Source organism: Ailuropoda melanoleuca, chromosome 10 (assembly GCF_002007445.2).
Source record: "Ailuropoda melanoleuca isolate Jingjing chromosome 10, ASM200744v2, whole genome shotgun sequence".
In the NCBI taxonomy this organism is placed as follows: domain Eukaryota; kingdom Metazoa; phylum Chordata; class Mammalia; order Carnivora; family Ursidae; genus Ailuropoda; species Ailuropoda melanoleuca.
The window spans coordinates 60,463,445-60,487,444 of NC_048227.1; the positions used below are offsets into that span (position 1 = coordinate 60,463,445).

Below are 24,000 nucleotides of genomic sequence, written 5' to 3' on the forward strand. Positions count from 1 at the left end.
TAAAATTATGAATGAAAAAGGAGAGGTCATGGCTAACACCATTGAAATTGGAAGGATTATTAGAAATTTTTATCAACAGCTATATGCCAATAAACTAAGCAATCTGGAAGAGATGGAGGCCTTCCTGGAAACCTATNGATGGAGGCCTTCCTGGAAACCTATAAACTACCAAGACTGAAACAGGAAGAAATTGATTTCTTAAACAGGCCAATTAAATTATGAAGAGATTGAGTCAGTGATAAACAACCTTCCAAATAACAAAACTCCAGGCCCGGACGGTTTTCCTGGGGAATTTCACCACTGCTTTTTAACATTGCACTGGAAGTCCTAGTTAATGCAATCAAACGAGAGGGAACTAAAAGCATACAGATTGGGGAGGAAGAAATAAAATTGTTTGTTCCAGATGATATGATCATCTACATAAAAAATGTGAAAGCATCTACCAAAAATCCCCAAAAACAAACCCCAAAACTCCTGGAACTAATTAGCAATTGTAGCTGAAATGCAGGATAGAAGTTAATACACAAAGACAATTGCATTCCTATATACTGGCAATGAACAAATGAAATTTGAAATTTAAAACACAATACTATTTTTATTAGCACCCCCAAAATGAAAAAATTAGGTATTAATCTAACAAAATACATACAAGATCCATATGAGGAAAACAACAAAACTCTGATAAAAGCAATCAAAGAACTAGATGGAAAGATATTCCATATTCATGTATAGGAAGACTCAATATTGTCTGGATGTCAGTTCTTCTCAGCTTGCTCTACAGATTGAGTGCAATCCCAATCAAAGTCTAGCAAGTTATTTGTGGATATTGGCAAACCGATTCTAAAGTTTATATGGAGAGGCTTCCGGTGGCAGGGTCTGTGGAAGGGGTGGTAGGTGGAAGGTGGCAAGAAGAAGTACCTGAAGCAGCCCAAGAAGCAGGTCAAGCAGATAGAAGAGAAAGATAGGGCATTGAAGCAGAAACAGAAAGAGGAGCAGAAGAAACCTGAGGAGCTAAAAGTGAAGGCTGTGGGGTGGGCCCTCCTGGCCACGGTGGAATTAAGAAATCTGACAAAAGTAAGCTGTTCCTTGTGCCTTAGGCAATGGTGATCCTTAATTCCACTCCTGTTTAAACATCTGGATTCCCTGTCATAGTATCTGTTGCCACCTATAGCTAGAATGAAGTGTTGTCTTAGATGCTGTTGTACATTTAAGAATAAACTTTTGTTAAAAAAAATCAGGCATTAAAAAAATAAAGTTTATATGGAGAGGCAAAAGACCCAGATAGCCCACACAATATTGAAAAACAGTAGGACTGACACTACCTAACTTCAAGACTTGGTATAAAGCTACAGTAACAGAGACAGTGAGAATTGGCAAAAGAATAGACAATACAGAATAGACAGAATACAGAGCCCAGAAATAAACCTACATAAATATAGTCAACTGATTTTATTTATTTTTAAAGATTTTATTTATTTATTTGAGAGAGAGAGTGGGGGGAGGGGCCGAGGGAGAGGGACAAGCAGACTTCCTGCTGAGAGCGGAGCCCAACTCAGGTGCTTGATCCCAGGACCCTGAGCTCATGACCTGAGCTGAAGGCAGACGCTTAGCTGACTGAGCCACGCAGGCGCCCCTAGTCAACTGATTTTAGACCAAGGAGCAAAGGCAATACAGTGGAGCAAAAGATAATCTATTCAACAAATGACACTGGGACAGCTGGATATCCATATACAAAAGAATGAAGTTGGATCCCCTGTCTTAAACAATATGAAAGGTTAATTCAAAAGGGACCAGGGGCCTAAATGTAGGAGCTGAAATTATAAGATTCTTTGAAGAAAATGTAGGGTGCTGGTCTGGCCTGGCTTGAGGGAAGTCAGCAGGCCGGCACAATGGCAGAGGCTGGGCCACAGGTGCCGATGCCCCTAGGCACCCCAAGACAGCTCTAAAGAGCTTGGGACTTCTTACCACCAAATTTATGTCACTTCTGCAGGAGGCCATGCTTGACATCAAGCTGGTAGCTGACAGCCTCTGTGCCAGGTGTATGACATTACCAGTGTGCTGAAAGATAGGGCTGATCCAGAACTAAGAATAGCATCCAGTGGAAGTGTGTGGGACCTGGCTGCAATACACTGGAAATTGTATAAAAACATAAAAGCTGAATGAGCTCAAGACAGATGTCAGGGACCTGCAGTAGCAGGAGCAAGAACTGGACAAGCACAAGATGGGTGCAGCAGAGCGACTGGAGGTTCACAGAGCACAGGGCAGAACAGTGGCTTGGCCTGTGTCACTCATGAGAACATCTGCAGATGTTTTGCTGAGACATCCTCCTGCCAGGCAGTAGTAGCACCTCCAGGAGCCCACCCCAGAGGGTCTCAATGGGAAGAGTACCAGATTCAGGTACCAGATTTCAAGTACCAGAAGCATCTGAAAAACGTAAGTGGCCCCATTGAGGTGCTGCTGGTGAACAAGGAGGCGTGGAGCTCACTGCCCGTGGTGGTGCCAGTGCTGCCACCTGCAGATCTTTTCCTGATCCCCCTTGCTGGCTCTAGCCCCCTACCTCTGCCCCAGCCTGCCCTGACCTAGCACCAAGATGCCTCTCACCCAAACAGTGCTCAGGTGGCCACTCTCAGCCCTGTTCCTGGCAGCACTGAAGCCTAGTGGGTGGCTGTTCCAACAGCTGAGATTGCAATGAGTGGTGGCCCTGGAACGGATATCAGGACAATGGTGAACTCAGTTTCCTCCCGCTGGGCCCTACAGCATGAGACTGAATCCTCTGCCCCGCTGGACAACAGCAGCAGCAGCAATAGCTCACCTGCACCCAACCCTTCTACTTCCTTTGAGTCCATCAGGGCAGACCCTACAGGGGTTCTGGAACTTCCCAAAGAGCTTTTAGAAATCTTCAGTCCCACCTGAGGGTGCATGAGCTTCAGAGCTGCTGAAGGAGCTGATGTCCTCAGAAGTGTTTGTGCCCCTCCTCCGCCTTTCTTCACCCCTGAAGACCACAATTCCATCTATAACTTGGACAAAAGTAAATGTGTCTGTGATGTGACTGCGATGTGACTGATCTCAACCTTGAACTGAAAAAGACATGTCCTATGTGGCTGAGACACAGATTGTCTGACCTGGGGGCTGCCTGGAGTCCTCCCCCAACACTACTTCTTCCTAGCTTGAGAGCCACAGACCCAGCCTTCCCTCACTGCAGAGCTCTGGCCACAACTCCCACTCCTGCGCCAGCATCTGTACTGTGCTAGGAAAGCAGAGGAAAGAGGCTCAGCCCTGTCCACCGTGGAGCCAAAGTGTTTGCCTCTTTTTCGCTGGGGCCTTCTTGATCTCCCCCAGTCCTCCCAGAACCCAGGCTCGACTGCCACTCAGTGGCACAGAACCGAAGACCCACCATCACCCCATAGGGCACCTTGTCCAGCCCCACTGTTCTGTGCCTGCCAGATCCTCCCACTCCCAGGAGGGAATCCTGGGAATGGAACTGGATATTTGTTGCACCACTTTTAGCTTTCACTTCTCCCCCTCCTTTTGACTCTACAGCTCCTCCTAGACCTTTTCAAATGCCCTTTGCTGCTGGGCCCTTAGCCCTGAGAACCTGTGGGGGGGGTGGTGGTGGGTGCTAACAAGGTAGGAACAGAGAGGTCTTTAGCAGGAATCTGGGTAAGTGCCTGAGGATTGGCCCAACCTCTCCCTGCCCTCTAGGTCTCCCTCTTGTTCATTCATTTACCCTCATTTAGAGCCATTTGCAGAGATTTAGGAAGATTTGCAGTAACGAATGGATTCTTATATAAAACTATTTTTATACTTTTTCCAGCAAAAGAAAATTGGAACATTCATACAATGTCCAAGTGAATAAAGACCATGCCTAAGGCCAAAAAAGAAAAAAGAGAGAAAGAGAAAGAAAGAAAATAAAGGTGTAAATCTTTATCATCTTGGATTAGGAAATGGATTCTTAGATATGAAAGACTATAAAGCAACTAAAGAAAAAATGGATAAATTGGACTTCATTAAAATTGAAAACTTTTTTGCTTCAAAGGACACTATCTAGAAAATGAGAAGACACTCAATGGGAGAAAATATTTGCAAATTGTGTATCAGAAAAGGGTTTCGGGGCGCCTGGGTGGCACAGCGGTTAAGCGTCTGCCTTCGGCTCAGGGCGTGATCCTGGCATTATGGGATCGAGCCCCACATCAGGCTCTTCCTCTGGGAGCCTGCTTCTTCCTCTCCCACTCCCCCTGCTGTGTTCCCTCTCTCGTTGGCTGTCTCTATCTCTGTCGAATAAATAAATAAAATCTTTAAAAAAAAAAAAGAAAAGAAAAGGGTTTCATGTCTAGAATATACGAAGAATTTATGTATGCTCCACAATAAAAAGACAACACAATTTTAAAAATGGGCAAGTAATTGAATAGACATTTTCCCTAAAGAAGGTATGCATATAAATGGCCAATCAGCCCATGAAAAGATTTCAGCGTCGTTTGCCTTCAGGGAAATGCAAATGAAAATGACTTAACACCCAGGGATTGCTTAATAAAAAAGGATGGACAATAGCAAATTTTGCTAAAGAGTGGAGAAATTGAAACTTGTGGTTTATAGAATGGTGCTGCCCCCAAAAGATGTCCCTGTCCTAAACTCAGGGATCTGTAAATATGTTGCCTTACTTGGCCAGAGGGATTTTGCTCTACAATTAAGTTAAGGATCTTGAGATGGGGGATGATTGTAGATTATCCTGGTGGGCCACATGTATTTACAAGGCTCTTATAAGAGGGATTCAAAAGTCCCAGAGTCAGACAGAAAGGTGTGACAATAGAAACAGAAGTTCAAGTGATGCCTTTTGAATATGGAGGACTACCAAGGAATGCAGACAGCTTCTAGAAGTTGGAAAAGGCAAGGAAACATTCTCCCCTGGAGCTTCCAGGGGGAATGCAGCCCTACTGACATCTTTATTTTATTTCTTTGGAAGACAGAAAAAAACTTGTTTTGTTTTCCTTTTTCCTTTTAAGAAAGTACAGTTGTGCAGTCACTCTGCACATAATTGGTAATGTTAAGAATGGGTAGGATTCACAAATAAGGGTTTAGAAAAAATTTCTGTTACATAGGTGAAAATACTATGATTGAAAATCAAATTTTTCTTGCCCAATGTAAAGCACAATGAACTCTAGTTATTAAGATATGATTATAGTATTCTGATTGAGATTAAGTCATTGACATTAAGTACAGAAAATTCAGGAAATATAGTACATATAGCATTTCAAGTGATTTACTTTCATGGTAAACTTATAAGAACATAAATTTCCCACAAGGAAGGAGTAGTCTATGTCATTGGTGTATATTTGCAAAACATTTCAACACTACAAACACCAGAAGTTTCAAGAAGGGGCATTGGAAATGTTTTACTTTCATGAGAAAAAAGATAATCTGAGAGAAAGATGTAGCTATATGATATTAAGTAAATGATCCTTATTTGTTCATATAAAAAGCATGTTACTGTGACATCTTAATTTTAGATCTGCAAAACTAATTTCAGGGATGCCTGGATGGCTCAGTCAGTCAAGTGGCTGCCTTCAGCTCAGGTCATGACCTCAGGGTCCTGGGATAGAGTCCCGCATCGGGCTCCCTGCTTAGTGGGAGTCTGCTTCTCTCTCTGCCTCTGCCCTCTGTTCGTTCTCTTTCTCTCTCAAATAAAAAAGAAAAAAAAATGAATGTACTGAAGTACTGATATATGCTATACGTTTGAAACTTAAACACGAACATGTATGAACATAGTTAAAGAAGCTGGACAGAAAGGGCACATACTGTGTGAATCCATTTTTATGTTATGTTCAGAATAGACGTATCTATGGAGACATAGATTAGTGGTTGCCAGGGGTTGACAAGTAAGGAAAATCACTACTGGGCTGAGAGGGTGGGTGATAAAGATGTTCTGAAATTAGATAGTGGTGATAGTTGTACCTTTGCGAATATACTGAAGACCACTGACATGTACACTTTACAGGGGTTAAATTTATGGTATATGAAGTATATGGCAATTTAAAAATTGGGGGGAAAATGGGAGTCAGCAGTGTTATTTTCTTTCTTTCTTTCTTTTTTTTTTTTTTTAAAGATTTTGTTTATTTATTTTACAGAGATAGAGACAGCGAGAGAGGGAGCACAAGCAGAGGGAGTGGGAGAGGAAGAAGCAGGCTCATAGCGGAGGAGCCTGATGTGGGGCTCGATCCCATAACACTGGGATCACGCCCTGAGCCGAAGGCAGATGCTTAACCACTTTGCCACCCAGGTGCCCCAGCAGTGTTATTTTCTGCACACCTTTTAGGAGCGAGGCACTGTGGTAGTTTTAAATTCTGCCTCACTGATCTTACAGTTCAGTCAGCAGGGCACATTTCACATTGATATTTTTAGCCACTACGTGAATACCTACCATGTTGTCAACCTTTTTAACATTCTGGGAGATTCCCAGAAGAATAACATCTGGTCCCTGCATATCTTATTCCGTGTATACACACAGGCGTGTACATCAAGCAGCTACAGGCGGTGTTACCTAGAGTGTTCATTTCCGTCTAAGAGACAAGGCAAAAATCTGTAACCAAGGGAACGCAGCAGCGTTCTAGGCATTTACGACCGGGTGGTTTCAGGAAGTGGCGTCACGCGCAAGTTCCGGCCCCGCCTGTTCCGGGGCGCTGGCCTATCTCGCGGAACTGCGCGGTGCACGTGCGTTCCCGGTTCGCGTTGCGGTAGCCATGGACGCTTTGGATCGCGTTTTGTAAGTGCGCTGGGTCCCTTCTCTGGGGGACGTTGGAGAGTGGGACTCCTGTGGTGGGAAGGAGTGAAAAAGTCTCCGTTCCGCCGCTCGTGCTTCCCACTCTGCCAGTTGGGCCTGCGGTGGGCCGATCTAGCCACTAGCCTGGGTCTCCGTTGGTGGTGCCGCTCGCCGGGAGACGGAGAGCCAGGAAGCCCACTGATGGGAGCTGCCAGGCGGTAGCACGGAGATGTTGGCTGTTTTTATTTTGGCCAGTTAGAAACGTCCTGGGCTTCCCAAGAAGTGTGAGGTAATGAGTAGTCACCAGCACAAGGCCTCGGAATCTGACAGATGTAGGTGACAGTCCCGGCGCGTTCGCAAAGCTTTGTGACTTCGGGCAATATAATCCCCCTAAACCTCAGTTTACGTTGTAAAATAGCGTTCGTAATAATCATACTTCATAGAACTGTGAGGATTATTGGCGAGAATGTATGTACAGCTTTTGCTACAGCACGTAGAAATGTTGATTATGGTTAGCTTTTTCTTTCTCTTCTTGAGTTGATGTTTGTTTTAAATGCGTTCAGAATATATTTGTTGGTCTCCTAAATAGTTCTGCTGTTATTTCTTGAGATTTGCTTGGGTTAACAGGCAGTGAAAACGACAAGTTCTTCTTTCAGTCATTAATTCAGAGATTTTTGCTCATCTGCTATATATTCCTCCAGGTACAGGGACGGCAAAGATGAGTAAGACTACGATCTGATTGGGGGACAAACAGCTGATCAAACGTACAAGATGTTATTTGCATTAGTTGCTGGTTAGCCAGAAGTAACAAACCACATGGACTAAATAGTATAGAGCACTTTTTTTTTTAGTTTAGACATACTATGTATTTCTTGATTTGGTTTAACAAACGTGTATCTTTATCAAACAATAAATGATGGGAAGCTTTATATTGCTTGACATTTTATTTGGAGAATTTGTAAACTCTGTGTGATAAATTGAGTGTGTGTATATTCTGTTTTTCTTTTCCTGCCCAGAGTGCCCATAGGACTGAAAGGAGGATGGAGGGTCATAGTTATTTAAGAGAGGAGGAATTCTTGCAGTAGATGGCAGAGAACTGTTGGAAAAGCAAGATATAGTAAAAGCAGAAGTGAAGCCCTTTTTCTGAACAGAAATATATAAAAACATTCTACTCCTCCTGTCACATCATACAATCAGAATAACGAATTTGTTTTCCCTTCGTATTTTGCAGAGTGATTAGTCTAGATGAGTTTTTGAATCTAGGTCATTTTGAAGATTGGCCTAGTTGTGTAAGTTGTGTGACCTTGGCCACATTACCTCCCTGGCCTCAGTTGCCTCATCTGTAAAATGAAGATAATACTTTTACCTGTGTTGTGGGATCTGGGTGAAGATAAACCTTAATAGAGTGACTCTGTAAAATTGTCAGTCATTATTATCCCCCTTTGGTGGCAATAATATTTGACTTTCTCAGCTTGATGTTGGATAGTGTATACTTCCTGGTAGGCATTGTGGTCTTAAACCTGGATGAAAGATAGGCAGTGAGTAGCCTCTCTGTGTTTACTAACTGCCCACAGATTGATCACTAGTTGGTTTGCAATTCTTTGTGTTAGGGTAAGAGTACTGTTTGCTTTAGACTGAAGAAAAAATAATGGAGTAAAAATAGCAATAGTATTCATTGAGTTTTTTTTCTTAATAAAGGTTTAGAAAAAAGCAGTAATAAAAGAATGCTGGGGATATAAAAAAATGAAAAGGCCTTTTTAAAAAATCAAAAGCTAATAAAATTAACACTTCATAGTAATAACAATGCCTTTTACTATTATCTCCCTAAAAAGTGAGATTTTGTTTAGTAGCGGAATCCTAACTGATAAACGTTATGTAATATCTGTTGGGTTTTAAGAATTTGCATGTTAGTCAAGTCATTGTTTTGTATTATGAGGAAAACGTTTTAAGTTGTTATGAATTGTGATTTTCTGAACAGAAAGCCCAAAACGAAAAGAGCCAAGAGATTCCTCGAGAAGAGAGAACCGAAGCTCAGTGAAAATATTAAAAATGCTATGCTGATTAAAGGGGGAAATGCAAATTCAATGGTGACACAAGTACTTAAAGATGTGGTATGTATCTATATACACTTTTTTTTTTTTTAAGATTTTATTTATTTATTGGACAGAGAGACACAGCGAGAGAGGGAACTCCAACAAGGGGAGTGGGAGAGGGAGAAGCAGGCTTCCCGTGGAGCAGGGAGCCCAATGCGTGGCTCAGTCCCAGGACCCTGGATCACACCCTGAGCTGAAGGCAGACGCTTAATGACTGAGACACCCAGGCACCCCTATATACACGTATTTTTTAATTTTTAAAAAGATTGTATTTTTAAGCAATTTCTACACCCACCGTGGGGCTTGAACTTAAAACTCTGAGACCAAAAGTTGCATGCACTACCGACTGAGCCAGCCACACACCCCTGCACACTTACTTTTCAAATGGTATTGAAATTATTTTAGGAAATTTTCAGCATACTGATTTAGGCTGCTGGAGAAATACATGGATAAGTTTGCCTTGCCTTAAGAACTGGTAGCTTTAGAGAAAGGCTCAAGTTGGAGGTTATTTGCCTTGGCAAGACACTAACCACTGGTTTTCCTTAAAGCAACTACTATAGTTCCCTTAGTAAATTTCAACTGATTTCAGTTACTAGAATTTGATTTACTCACATTTAAGGAATGTATCTAGTTTGTAAAGTGAAATAACTATATATTATTGTCTATTCCTTTAGCAATACCAAGTACTGTGCTAGGTGTTGAGGATTGATAGTTATATAAGACACATCTATCCCTTCAGTGAGCTTAATGAGGGAGACAGGCAAGTAAGAAATTATAGCATTGTGAATTAAGTGCTGTGCTGGAGGCATGTACAGGGTAGGATGGAAAGCAAGGTTAAAATCCCATAAGGGTAGCCACATATAGGGTGGGCTTCCCAGAGGAGACACCTAAATTTCATTTTGAAGGAGGAGTTAGAGCAAGTAGGAGGAGAGGAAGAGGAGGAGAAAGTCTTCCGAGGCTGAGGAAAATACTTGTGCAAAAGGGAATGTGAAGGAGCATGATGCATTTGGGGAACTGCAAATAATTGGGGATGGCTAAAGGGAAAGTGGGCTCGACGGAACTAGAAGAACAGACAGGAATCAGATAGTAACATGGAGTTTGAGCTTTGTTCTGAACGCTCGAAGGAACCATTGAAAGATTGGGGGTGGCAGATATCATTAGCCCTTTTAATCGATTTGACCAGAGAAAATTGAGAGCAAATGTAGGAAACTAATTCAGCCATTGCTGTCAGGCAGGTAATGAGTATGTGGAGTGTGTTAGTACCAGTGAAAATGAGAGATGATCAGAGACTAGATGTTGAGGGTAGAAGAGTTTGGGCATGGTTTCTGGGTTGGATTCTTCTTCTTTTTTTTTTTTTAAAGATTTTATTTATTTATTTGACAGAGATAGAGACAGCCAGCGAGAGGAGGGAACACAAGCAGGGGGAGTGGGAGAGGAAGAAGCAGGCTCCCAGCGGAGGAGCCTGACGTGGGGCTTGATCCCACAACGTGGGGATCACGCCCTGAGCCAAAGGCAGACGCCCAACTGCTGTGCTACCCAGGCGCCCCATGGGTTGGATTCTTGATGAGTGATAATGCCAATTTGAGAACATACCAGGTGGAGCCGGTTTGGAGAGAGAAGTGATGTGTTCAGTTCAGGACCTGTCATACAAGTGATGAAGATAAAAACTTTTTTTCTACCTCTTTAGCCTGATGTTTAGCCCAGTGTGTGGCACATAGTAGATGCTCAGTAAATGTTTAATCAGTGATTGAAAGGCAGAGTCTATGGAGATACCTATTTGGTGGTTGAATATTTAGGCCTTGAATACAGCAGATAGATTCTTTGAGTTAAATCAACTAAGTAATTGAATAGCTTTTTAAACTCTACTAACTCTCTCTGCTTGTTAAACACAATAGTTCAGGTATCTTAGTGTCTAATACATGCTCATCCTTTTTTGTCTCAGTGTCATTGTGTTGGTAGGGTACTGGCTCTGTATTTAAGTAAGCTCTAAGAATAGCACAATATTACAGATTATGGCGGTAGTTGACATTCATATTGATGATTCTTGAGTTGTCACTGTGGTAATGTGCATTACACCAAGGTGGGGAAACATTTGGCCAAGAATCATCAAAAGTTTTAGTACTGAATCCTGTCCGGCTGGCTGCGTCGGAAGAGCGTTTGACTCTTGATCTTGGGGTTGTGAGTTTGAGCCCTACGTTGGCTATAGAGATTACTGAAACAAATAAACTTAAAAAAAGAAAAAGAAGTTTTAGTACTTAAAAAGATAGATTTTACTGCTGAATTTCCTTTGCTATCCACTCTGATTGTTGATGAATGATCATTTTTATTTTCATTGTTTCCCTCATTTACCCCTTTCCCTAATGCAAGGGAATGCCTTAGAACTTTGTTATTCCTTATGGTAGAGCAGAACTCTACCATACAGGTAATAAGTGATTATTAGTGAATGAGGGGAAAGAAGTAAGAAAAAAACGAATAGAGGGTTGAATGACAGGAATTTTTTAAAGGTCTGTGTTTAAACTCTGAACTAGTATTCTGATTGTCATTACTGGGACTCTCTCTGTTCTCTCATCTCCAGACAACATTTCAACTCTGTCACCCTTTCCTGACAGGATTCATTTTTTTTAAGTTTTCTTTTGCTTTCTTGTCTACTCTCAAGTAAATAGTTTTTCTGTAAAGAATGGAATATATAGAATTTAAAGAAATGAAAGGAATCATTTAAGTTGGATAGATTTTTGAAAGGACATAGGAACTTTAGATTAAGAAAGTCCAGTCTAAATTAGGATATTAAGCTTATGTTGCAGGTTTATATAAGTGATTAAAAGGGAGCCAAGCAGAAGACATCAGAATAGGATTCAGGGACGAGGTAATCTTATATAACAACTGATACAATGCAATTTAATGTTTACTTCTGCTTTTCAAAATGTAATTTGTTTTGAAAGCTATAAATTATGTTTTACAGTATGCACTGAAAAAACCGTATGGCGTTCTGTATAAAAAGTAAGTAATGATTTATTTTATTTTAACTTATATTCTATTGTAAAAGTAACAATTACTTCATGGGAGATTTAGAAAAGTATTTTGTTTAAAAAACATGCCAGTTCCTTACATATAGCTATTAGTATTTTTAAAATTTCTTTCCAGTTTGTGTTTTCATTTGTATTGAATACTTACGTAGTTGTAATCTTGCATATATATATTATTTTGAAATAATTATGGACTTACAGAAAAGCTTGCAGAAATTAGTAGAGTTCTCATAACTATCCAGCTTCTCTTAATGTTGCGTCTTACATAACCATCGTACAGTTACCAAAAGTCAGAAATTAACATTGGTACAATAATGTTAACTGTAGACTTGATTTGGTTGTACCAGTTTTTCCAGTAATATCCTTTTTCTCTTCCAGGATCCTACATTGCATTTAGTTATCGTGTCTCCTTACTCTCCCATTTGTGACAGTTCCCCAGTCTTTCCTTTTTTGATGACTTTGACACTTTTGATGAGTACTTGTTAATTATTTTGTAAAATGTCCCTCAGTTTGGATTTGTCTAAAGTTTCTCATGAATAGATTGAGCCTTATGCATTTTTGGCAAGAATACCGGATGTGTTATGCTGGTAGCATTAACCTCGGTTAAAGTGCTGTCTGCTTGGTTTCTCCACTATAAATTTACTATTTTTCCCTTTGTAATTAATAAATGTTTGGAGGAAATACTTTGAGACTCTGCAAAGACTATGCAAATAATCCTCTTTCTCCTCTCACTTTCTCTTACTCATTTTAGCATCCATCAATGGATCTTGTCTACAGAGGTGATTACTCTGGTGTACTAATGATGGTTTTCTGTCTCCCTCATTCCTTATACATTTACTAATTGGAATTTTTTAAGGAAAATCTCTATCTTCTCTTCTGTTGAATTACTCATTTATATTAGTGTGGCCTTACAGGTATTTATTATATTCTTTGGAGTTACAATCCAGTGCTGTCATTTTTCTGTTGCTCAAATTCTCCCTTTGGCCATTGGATCTCTTTTAGGTTGGCATCTGTGCTTTTTCAACATGCTCCTTGTGTTTCAGTACTTCTTTTCTGGTATCACAAGTTGCTCCACATTCATCTTTTATTTTTCCTTGCAACAGCCCTGGAATCAACCCCTTCTCTATGGAGCCCTGTTTCCATATATCGGAGACTGATAATTTAGAAACGAAGATCTGGGCACTAAGTATGCTCTGTTGCTATGGGAGTGTCATTGTTTCTAGATCCCCTCAGAGCAAGCTTGAAAATATGTATTATGCATATTAACCTATGCATACATGTACATCTAAATTTATATTTATGAATTTTTAAAACTCTGAGTTCATATCAGTACTTCATAAAAAATCATGTGTTCATACTAATACCTCTAATTCCAACCCAATGCCACAGACTTCATTCCAGCCTTTCTTCTTTCCTTACTTGTAATTTTTTTCTTCTGACAGTAAGAAACCTGGCTTTCATTATTGATCATATACATATTTACTTATTTGTATACTTCTAGTACATACATAGTTTCAGAATTTCTAACCCTATAAGAAACAAATTAACTAGAGTATAGAATGTGTGCATAGTTCTTTGTGTCTTTAGCTTTAGAGTATCCAGTTCAAATACTGTTTTCTAGCATAACATAGGTTAAGTGTTTTCTGCCTCTTTAATGTGATTGTGTTATTTTAAACCACAATTAGAGTTGTTTATGACAGCTTGTATTCTGTTTGGGTTTTTCTCCCCATCCTGGTTGTTGTTTTAATTTATGTATGTAAAATTTACTCTTCGTGGTGTACAGTTTTATGGAATTTGAAAAATGCATTGAACTGTGTCTGCCACTGCAGTTCATGATACAGAAACAGTTCCATCATCCTGAAAGTTTCTTTATGCAGTGTGCTCTTGTAGTCCTCCTTCCCACCCCTTTAATCAGTGAACTGTTTTCCATCCTTATAGTTTTTCCTTTTTCTGAATGTCCCATAAATGGAATCATGCAACAGGTAGCCCCTGGAGTCTATTTTCTTTCATTAACAAAATGCCTAAAGTTTATCTGTGTTGTTGCCATACATTAAATTTTATTTATTTATTTATTTATTTATTTATATTTATTTATTTATTTATTTTAAAAGATTTTATTTACTTATTTGACAGAGAGACAGCCAGCCAGATAGGGAACACAAGCAGGGGGAGTGGGAGAGGAAGAAGCAGGCTTCCAGCGGAGGGGCTTGATGTGGGGCTCGATCCCATAACGCCGGGATCAAAGCCTGAGCCAAAGGCAGACGCCTAGCGACTGCACCACCCAGACGCCCCCATACATTAAATTTTATATCAAGCCTTTTTCATTTATATTGTAAACATTCTTCTATTGATAGGCGATCCCTTAGGTATTATTTTCATTGCTAGTATAATACCTACTAAATGGTTATACTAAAATTTACTTGTAACTTTACTTAATTTGAGGAAATTTAGGTTTTTCTTCTTTGCTTTCTTATATATAATGCTAAAATGGCCATTTTTACACAAATGAGTTATCCTTTTGAATTAGTTCTTTTTTTTTTTTAATGATTTTATTTATTTTTTCGGCAGAGATAGAGACAGCCAGCGAGAGAGGGAACACAAGCAGAGGGAGAGGGAGAGGAGGAAGCAGGCTCATAGCAGAGGAGCCTGATGTGGGGCTCGATCCCATAACACTGGGATCACGCCCTGAGCCGAAGGCAGACGCTTAACCGCTGTGCCACCCAGGCGCCCCTGAATTAGTTCTATAGCTTCATGCCTGGTAGGCATATTAATTATATTGCTTTTTGAAAAGATGGCCCTTTTGGCAGAGTGTCATGTACAAGCTCCATGGGCCATTATCTACTTTTGGTTTATATTTTTAAGCTAAGAAGTGAAAATCATACTTTGTCTAATTTGCATTTTCTTTCTTTCTTTTTTTTTTTTAAAGATTTTATTCATTTATTTGACAGAGATAGAGACAGCCAGCGAGAGAGGGAACACAAGCAGGGGGAGTGGGAGAGGAAGAAGCAGACTCATAGCGGAAGAGCCCTGATGTGGGGCTTGATCCCATAACGCCGGGATCACGCCCTGAGCCGAAGGCAGACGCTTAACAGCTGTGCCACCCAGGCGCCCCTAATTTGCATTTTCTATGTTTCCAACAGGTCATATTTGCTTACTTGTGAATTACAGTTAGCTGTTAATCATAAATGCTGTAATAATTTTTCTTGGTTTGTTTGCCTTGCATCATTAAAAATAATACTTTTTTTTTTTACTGATTATAAAAGTAATACATATTTCTCTTAGATAATTGGGAAAATGGAATAGTCACCCATAGCACTATGTACATTCTGACATATTTTTTCCCTGTATCTTTTCTTTCCTTTTCTTTTTTTTCTTTGAGTGTAATTGACACACAGTGTTACATTAGTTTCACGTGTAAAACATAGTGATTTGACAAGTCTATACATTATGCTGTGGTCACTACAAGTGTAGCTATATCATCTGTCACTGCTATGATGTTGACTGTATTCCTTATACTGTATCTTTTATTCCTGTAACTTACTGATTCCATAACTGGAAGCTGTATTTCCCACTCCCTTGCACGCATTTTCACATCTGTACAGATATCTTCATATCTGTATATTTATCTTACTCTCTCTCTTTTTTTTTAAGGTTTACTTATTGGAGAGAGAGGGAGAGAGAGAGCACTTGTGCAAACAGGGCGGGGGGTGCAGAGGGAGAGAGAGCAAATCCTCAAGCAGACTCCCCCGCTCAGCGTAGAGCCCGTGGTGGGGCTTAATCCGAGGACCCTGAGATCATGACCTGAACTGAAATCAAGAGTTGTCTGCTCAACTGAGGCACCCAGCAGTCCATTTTATTCTTTAAGCAAAATTGATATTATGTTGTATATAGATTTTGCTTCATAAAAATTATGAACTGTTTTATAGAAACTTCATTTACATAGTTAGAAATCAAATTTTAAGTGAAAATATAAACACTCTTTACAGAACAACCACCTCTCATTAATTTCTTACATATTTTACTAGAACTTGTTTATGCATATTTCAACAGAAAAATATTTATTTGTATTTCTTTCCCTTTTCCATGAAAGATAGCATATTTTACCTTCTGCTTCTCCAGCTCTACTACTAATGTTCCTAGTCTAGTGCACCGTTTTTTTCTTTCCCTTCTGGATTACTGCAATAGCTTATTACAAGCTCTTTTCAGTCTTGCCATACTACACTGCATTCTCACATAGTGGATAGAGCAGTCCTTCAAAAAGAAAATTTGAGTCCGTTTTTTTTTTTTTTTTGAAGGGGAATACATTTTTTTTTTTTTAGACTTTTTAATTTCTTTATTCAACAGAGATAGAGACAGCCAGCGAGAGAGGGGACACAAGCAGGGGGAGTGGGAGAGGAAGAAGCAGGCTCATAAAGGAAGAGCCTGATGTGGGGCTCGATCCCATAACGCCGGGATCACGCCCTGAGCCGAAGGCAGACGCTTAACCTCTGTGCCACCCAGGCGCCCCTTGAGTCCGATCTTATCGCTCCTGCCTGAAACTCTTCAGTGCTTCCCGTTACTCTATTAATACCTACATTCCTTACCTTGATCACCAAGGCCCTACATAATCTGGGCCATGTCTTCTTTGACCTCATGCCCCACCATTTTCCCTTTGCACACTAAGCTTCAGTGACACTTGCTTTCTTTCCATTTCTTGAATAGTCTAAGCTTGTTCCCATCTCAGGATCTTTGTTTATTCTGTTCCTTCTTCCTAGAATACTCTTAGCCTCAAAACTTTTCAGTGGTTTATTCCTTATCTATCAGGTCTTAGCTCAAATAGTGATTTTCTGCTCTTCATGCTAATAGAATACCTTGTTTTAGTTTTGCCACTACAGTTATTTTAAAAATTTTTATTATTCCACTAGAACATAGGCTCCATGAAAGCAAGGATTTTGTTTGTTTTCTAGGATTCTTAGCTCTTACAACAGTGCCTGGCGCATAATAGGCATTAAATACATATTTGAATGAATGAATATCCCTCCAGCTTTATTTTTGATTATTTGAATGTAAAATTTTCTTTAATATATTACTTGTTATGGGTGAATTGCTAGTAAGATTATTAAAATTAAGGTCACCTTTTAAAAATATTCTTAGGAAAAACATTACAAGACCATTTGAGGATCAGACATCATTGGTGAGTACAAGAATCTTTTTCTTTTTTTTTTTAATTTATTTATTTTAAAGAGAGAGTGTGCATGCGGGCAGGGGAGGAGCAAAAGGAGAGGGAGAGAGAAATCTCAAGCAGACTCCATGCTGAGTGTGGAACCCAATGTGGGGCTCAATTCTAGGAACCTGAGATCACTACCTGAGCTGCAACAGCATTGGTCACTTAACTGACTGTGCCACTCAGGCACCCCAAGAATCTTTCAGAGTTAAGAGAGCATGTAAATGATTATTCAGACTAATTACTACTCCTTTAGTACTCCTAATTTGTGATGTTTCTGAATTAGAAATCATCCTATGTGAGGGAATTTTAATGTGAAGTGGAGGGGAAATAAGACAGTTATTATTTTAAAATAAGATTTTATATTTTCAAAAATATGACTGTAGATCTTACATTTCACTATGACCAGTATTATTCACTGCTTGCAAGTATATCAACAGAATTTTTAAAAGTTGAATTATATTTTATGTGTCTAATTAATGGATTATCAAAAGGAAGCTTGTTAGTAGGTCTATTTTTATAAAGCAAGTTTGATTTTTAAAAATCTGACTTTTTGGATATTTTTAGAACAAGGAATGCTACCTGAATTATTGCTAATAATTGTTAGTTGCTTCACTAATGAAATTCCTATTTGAATGTATTGGCAACCAAACTAAATGACAAAAGCTAGTGAATGAAATCAGAAGATAAAGGATGGTATATAGTAAATGGTGAATGATGAATGGACTTTGGGTATGTGGTGGTATTGCTTTCTTTCTAAAGAAAATCTTAAGAGAATAAGTGGTTTAAACTAAATTGACTTAAAAAAAGTCAGAATGGGGGATGCCTGTCTGGCTGAGTCAGTAGAGCATGTGACTCTTGATCTCTGGATTGTGAGTTCAAGACCCATATTGGGTGTAAAGCTACTTTAAAAAAAAAAAAGATTAAAAGATATTGAAAAAAAAATTGGAATGGGATTATGTTTTCTTGAGGGGAACACCATTACTTGTTTTTCCTTTTAGTGAATTTATTTGTTTTTTAAAGATTTATTTATTTTAGAGAGTGAAAGAGAACACGCATGGCATGTGCACATGAGCAGTGGGGAAGAGCAGAGGGAGAGGGAGAGAATCCTCAAGCAGACTCCCTGCTGAGTGCGCGGAGCCTGACATGGGGCTTGATCCCAGAACCCCGAGATCGTGATCGGAGCTGAAATCAATACTCGGAGGCTTAACTGACTGAGCCACCCAGGCGCCCCTAGTTAGTGAATTTAAAAGAAAGAACTTTGGAATAGAATCTTAGTAATTAATTAGAAGACTAAAATTAAACATCTCCTAATGTAGCAACTAACTGCATTGAAAAATTATAACATATTAAGAAAAATCAATATTCAGGGTTTAAAAAAATTTGTTCTTAAAGATTTTATTCATTTGAGAGAGAGAGAGAGCATGAGCAGGGGGAGGGGCAGAGGGAGAAGCAGACTCCCCACTGAGCAAGGAGCCTGATGCTGGCCTTGATCCCAGGACCTTGGGATCATGACCTGAGCAGAAGGCAGACACTCAACTGACTGAGTCACCTAGATATCCCAATATTCAGTTTTTTGCAAAATTACTTTCATTATAGTCTTGGGTTTTTCCCAGTCATTTGTTGAAGAGATTGTGAAATTGAAAATAAGGGCTCTAACCCAAAATTCTGTCTCTTCATATATCGCTTATCAAGGACTTGCTTCGTTTTGGCACCATGATGCTTGTAGTTGAGTGACCACTTTTAGCAGTGTTGTGATGTAGAATCTGTAGCATTCTGTACTTTTTTTTTTCTTTAAAGGTTTTATTTATTTGACAGAGATAGAGACAGCTAGCGAGAGAGGGAACACAAGCAGGGGGAGTGGGAGAGGAAGAAGCAGGCTCACAGCAGAGGAGCCTGATGTGGGGCTCGATCCCATAACGCCGGGATCATGCCCTGAGCCAAAGGCAGACGCCCAACCGCTGTGCCACCCAGGCGCCCCTGTACTTTTTTTTTTTTAAAGCTTTTATTTATTCATTTGATACAGAGCACAAGCAAGGGGGGGGGCAGCAGGCAGAGGGTGAGGGAGAAGCAGGCTCCCCGCTGGGCAGAGAGTCCAATGCAGGGCTCCATCCTAGGACCCCTGGGATCATGACCTGAACTGAAGGCAGACGCTTAACCGACTGAACCACCCAGGCGCCCCTCTGTACTTCTTTTTCTTTTCTTTTCTTTTTTTTTTTTTTTAAAGATTTTATTTATTTATTTGACAGAGATAGAGACAGCCAGCGAGAGAGGGAACACAAGCAGGGGGAGTAGGAGAGGAAGAAGCAGGCTCATAGCGGAGGAGCCTGATGTGGGGCTCGATCGCGTAACGCTGGGATCACGCCCTGAGCCGAAGGCAGACGCTTAACCGCTGTGCCACCCAGGCGCCCCTCTGTACTTCTTTTTCAATCCCATTTTGATATGACAGTTTTTCTTACACTTGAAATTGTGACTTTCCTCTTTTTGATATCCCACCTCCAGTGATAGGAGATATTTCATTTAATGTAGAAAATCTCACACTACTAGAGCTCAAAATGGCTGTGGAAACAGTGGTCATGTTGGAAATGTGGTTGAATTCCTCCTCCTGACCATATATCCCTCCAGGAGCACTTTTTCCCCCAGCACATTTCTTCTACTATGCTTTTGGAACTGTGCTTTAGAACAAGAGTTGGCAGATATACCTTCTGTAGGTCAAATCCCTGTTTCTGTGAGACCCATAAACTAAGAATGGTTTTTGTATTTTTAAAGGGTTTCTTTATAAAAGCATATAAAAGGCCTAAAAATATTTACTGTCTGGCCTTTTGCAGATAATTTGACTATGCTTGCTGTAGAATTTTAATAAGAAGTGGACTTTTATGGAGAAGAACAACAGAGATGAGTACTATACATGTATGTGAAAGGTAGTTCGTGGATAGCTTTGGGGTGTTAGTCATAGTAAGAGAATGTAAAAGAAACAACATTTTGGGGCGCCTGGGTGGCTCAGTCAGTTAAGCGTCTGCCTTCGGCTCAGATCCCATGTCAGCCTTTCTGCTCCATGGGGAGCCTGCTTCTCCCTCTTCTCTGCCTGCCGCTCCCCTTGCTCGTGCGCTCTCTTTCTCTCTCTGTCAAGTAAATAAATAAATCTTTAAAAAAATTTTTAAGAAAGCGTTTCATTTATTTGAAATTTATTTGGATGCTTAAAAAAACTTTATTTTATTTTTTTTTAAAGTAGGCTCCATGCCTATGCTCTGCTGAGCACAGAGCTCAACATTGGGTTTGATCCCACAACCACGAGATCATGACCTGAGCTGAAATCAAGAGTTGGAGGCCTAGGGGCTCCTGGGTGGCTCAGTTGGTTAAGTGGCTGCTGCCTTTGGCTCAGGTCATGATCTCAGGGTCCTGGGATTGAGTCCTGAGTTGGGCTCTGCTCTTATCAGGGAGTCTGTTTCTCCCTCTCCTTCTGCCTCTGCCCCCTGCTTTTGCACATGTGCGTGCTCTCTCTCTCTCTCAAATAAATAAATGAGTCTTAAAAAAAAAAAAAAAACAGTTGTAGTTAACTGACTGAGCCACCCAGGTGCCCCTATTCATGTGTATTTTAAATGCATAGTAAGATGTACCATTGATGGTAGCAGTAACATCTAATGAGTAAAGACATTTGTTCAGCAAATGAAATACTTAGTGTGCTGTTCCAAAACTGGACAGCTGAGAATAAATAGTCTCATTTTATTTATTAATCTAAACTTTTCAACATATTTTTAGTCTTGAACTTATTTCTTTTCCCGAGGTACCCCAAATCAGAAAAATGGAAGTAAAAAGCTAGAAATAAAGTCCCTTTCCTCTTATTCCTATCTAGTTCATTAAGTATTCATTACTTTTTTTTAAAGTTTGGAAGTACGGTTCTTAAAGTTCTTATATTAATGCATTAATTAGAGTTTTTTTGGTTTTACAGGAATTCTTTTCAAAGAAGTCAGATTGTTCTTTATTTATGTTTGGCTCCCATAATAAGAAGCGGCCAAATAATCTAGTAATCGGTAAATATCATTTACTTTCTTTTTTTAAAAGAAAGTATTTATTATTATTTATTTATTTATTGATTATTTGAGTGAGAGAGTGAGCGAGAAAGAGAAGGAGCCAGGGGTAGTGGCTAAGAGAGTGGGAGAAGCAGACTCCCCGCTGAGCAGGGACCCTGATGTGGGGCTCCATCCTGGGACTCTGGGATCATGATCCAAGCCAAAGGCAGATGCTTAACCAACTGAGCCACCCAGGTATCCCTATCATTTACTTTCTAATATTGTTATTTACAGAGTCAGTTTTGTGACTCAGATTAATTGATGGTGTTTAGGATTCAGGAGTAATAAGTAAGCTCTAAGCTCATTTTAAAAAAATTTTCCCTGTGACTTTGAATAAAACTTTTTATCTACCAGACTGCAGGTAAACAATTAGGCATGTAAATATTACTTTACCTAAAGTTGCAGATATTTTCTTAATATAAAATATATTTACCTTATAAGTGTTAGAGAAAAAAACATGAAGTAGCATACCTTCCCACATAAATTAACCCTTCCCTGGTAAGTATTGCACTTGGTCTGGCATGGTCACTGGTGTAGGCAAGCCCTTTTCCTTCTGTGGGCCTTTATTTACTCTTACATAAAATAAGGGAGTTTGGCTAAATAATTTCCAAGATTCTTTTAGGGCCAACATTGCAACAGTCTATTCTAGGTAGAGTTGAAAGTTTAAGAAAGAGGGAACATGTTTGGTGGGATATGAGGGGAAAAAAGAGACAGAGACTTAACATTTTGAACATGCAGATTAAGTGGGTACATATAAAGTGGCTGTTTGGGAAAAAATAAATGCTTAAAAGAAAATGTATTTTCCTTCTAGGTCGTATGTATGACTACCATGTGCTGGATATGATTGAATTAGGTATCGAGAAGTTTGTCTCTCTAAAAGATATTAAGGTAAGTTACTAAGCCTAAAAATGAAAGGCATTTTGTAATATTGCTCTTAGGCAATAGTGACATCTTGTGGTGAAGAGTCCTGTTACAGTTTTGTAGCTTAAACAGGAAAGAACTTTATCCTAGCGTACTTTAAGATAAAAGCAAATTTAATTTTATCTTTACTTTAAAAAGAAGTATATAGTTACAGCATATAACACATATGTGGATCTTCTGGCGCTTAGACTTCAGAGCGATTATTAACTCTTGTCTGGGCCCATAGTTTAAATGCTGTCCTCTCCCTCTGAATTGTCACAGCACCTATATTATGGAACCTCAGAAATACCAGAGTTTTCTTTCTTTCCTTTTTTTTTTTTTTTTAAGATTTTATTTATTTGAGAGAGAGAGTGATAGAGCACAAGCAGGGGTGGGGGGAGAGGCAGAGGGAGAAGCAGACTCCCTGCTGAGTGGGGAGCCCAACGTGGGGCTCAGTGCCAGGACCCTGGGATCATGACCTGAGCTGAAGACAGACACTTAACCGACTGAGCCACGCAGGCATCCCAACACCAGAGTTTTCAAAGTGAACCCTGTTCTAAACCTAGGGTGCTTTTGTTGATCCTACAGTATTAGGCTGCCGGCCACTAAAATCCTAGTTCAGTGCTTTGCTTCAGGACTTGCATCTTTGTGTCTCCTTTGTTTGAATGGGATTATAAAATAGAAAGTAGTGGGGCGCCTGGGTAGCACAGCGGTTAAGCGTCTGCCTTCGGCTCAGGGCGTGATCCCGGCGTTGTGGGATCGAGCCCCACATCAGTCCTCCGCTATGAGCCTGCTTCTTCCTCTCCCACTCCCCCTGCTTGTGTTCCCTCTCTCACTGGCTGTCTCTATCTCTGTCAAATAAATAAATAAAATCTTAAAAAAAAAAAAATAGAAAGTAGTAAATGGTCTTAGAAAGGCAAGAAAACTGTCCTAATTTAGTTCCTGGGTCCAAAATGGGCTTCTGCTTCTTCAGAATTCTGCTTCTGGCTTAATCTGTTCCATCAAATATTTCATCAAATAGTTATTTTATTTAGACTTCATGGCTACCCTGTGTAAGGCTGAAATTACTTTCCCTATTGTGTAAGTTGGAGATCAAGGCCCAGAGGAATTTTATTGGTGACTTGGGAGTCATATGTATAGTAAATGGTATAAACAAATATTGAAAGAATGCATATTGAAGTTTGTAATACAAAGTTACATAATTGTTCTTAGTTTATGGTTCTTTGAGGGTCATGGTATAGTTGAAAGAATTGTAAAATACGTAATGACTCCTTTTCCTAGTCACCCCTAAAAAGAGGACGTGCCTTCCAGGTTTTCTGTGGGTTTGAAAAAGGCTCTTACCAGATCCTGACTCAGCTATAGCAGCTTCTTTGGGTACAAGGTAGCACAGTGGCCTGAGATTGGATTTAGAAGCAAAACATTTGGGTTGAAGGCCTGTGTTGGCCATTTAGATGACTTGTGATGTGACAAGTCAGTTACTTCCTTACTTTCAATTGCAATCAAGTATTAAATAGGTATAACAATATCAGTGGCGCCTGGGTGGCTTAGTTGGTCAGCGTCTGACTCTTGATTTCTGCTCAGATCATGATCTGAGGATTGTGAGATCAAGCCTTGTTGGGCTCTGCTCAGCGGGGAGTCTGCTTGAGATCCTCTCCCTCTGTTCCTCCCCCTGCTCTCGCTCTCCCCCTCTCAAAAACATAATAAATCTTTAAAAAAATTAAATAAATAGGTATAACAATATCAAATGATATAATATATGTGAAAATGCTAATCAGTGAAGATAATATTTTGGAAGGTGTTTGGGAATGTGTATAAACTGTGGTGCTTTATTGTGGTGGAAGCTGTCATCTTATTACAGTTTGTCTTCAGGGCAATGCCTGAATCCTTGGAGATGAGCAACATATCCCCGTTTCACCTTCACCACTGCTGCTCCTTGGTCACCAGTTGGTGGGAGTAA

At 39.9% G+C, this 24,000-nt stretch overlaps 2 protein-coding genes and 1 pseudogene across 2 annotated transcripts in view; all 3 read left to right on the forward strand.

The window, feature by feature from the left end:
• Window positions 1-11,845, forward strand: part of GTF3C6 (general transcription factor IIIC subunit 6) — a 30,494-nt gene extending 18,649 nt beyond the window's left edge. Inside the window, exons 7-8 of the transcript XR_004628082.1 lie at window positions 8,733-8,865; window positions 11,807-11,845. The gene's annotated coding sequence lies outside the window, so the exon portion shown is untranslated. The remainder of the gene's footprint in view (window positions 1-8,732; window positions 8,866-11,806) is intronic.
• On the forward strand, window positions 1,623-3,808 carry LOC100472548 (annotated as a pseudogene).
• The window catches only part of RPF2 (ribosome production factor 2 homolog), a 40,592-nt gene continuing 23,223 nt past the window's right edge, over window positions 6,632-24,000 (forward strand). Inside the window, exons 1-6 of the mRNA XM_002929845.4 lie at window positions 6,632-6,757; window positions 8,733-8,865; window positions 11,807-11,844; window positions 17,004-17,043; window positions 21,023-21,104; window positions 21,955-22,031. Of these exons, the coding sequence (XP_002929891.2) occupies window positions 6,735-6,757; window positions 8,733-8,865; window positions 11,807-11,844; window positions 17,004-17,043; window positions 21,023-21,104; window positions 21,955-22,031 (393 nt within the window). The 5' untranslated portion in view covers window positions 6,632-6,734. The remainder of the gene's footprint in view (window positions 6,758-8,732; window positions 8,866-11,806; window positions 11,845-17,003; window positions 17,044-21,022; window positions 21,105-21,954; window positions 22,032-24,000) is intronic.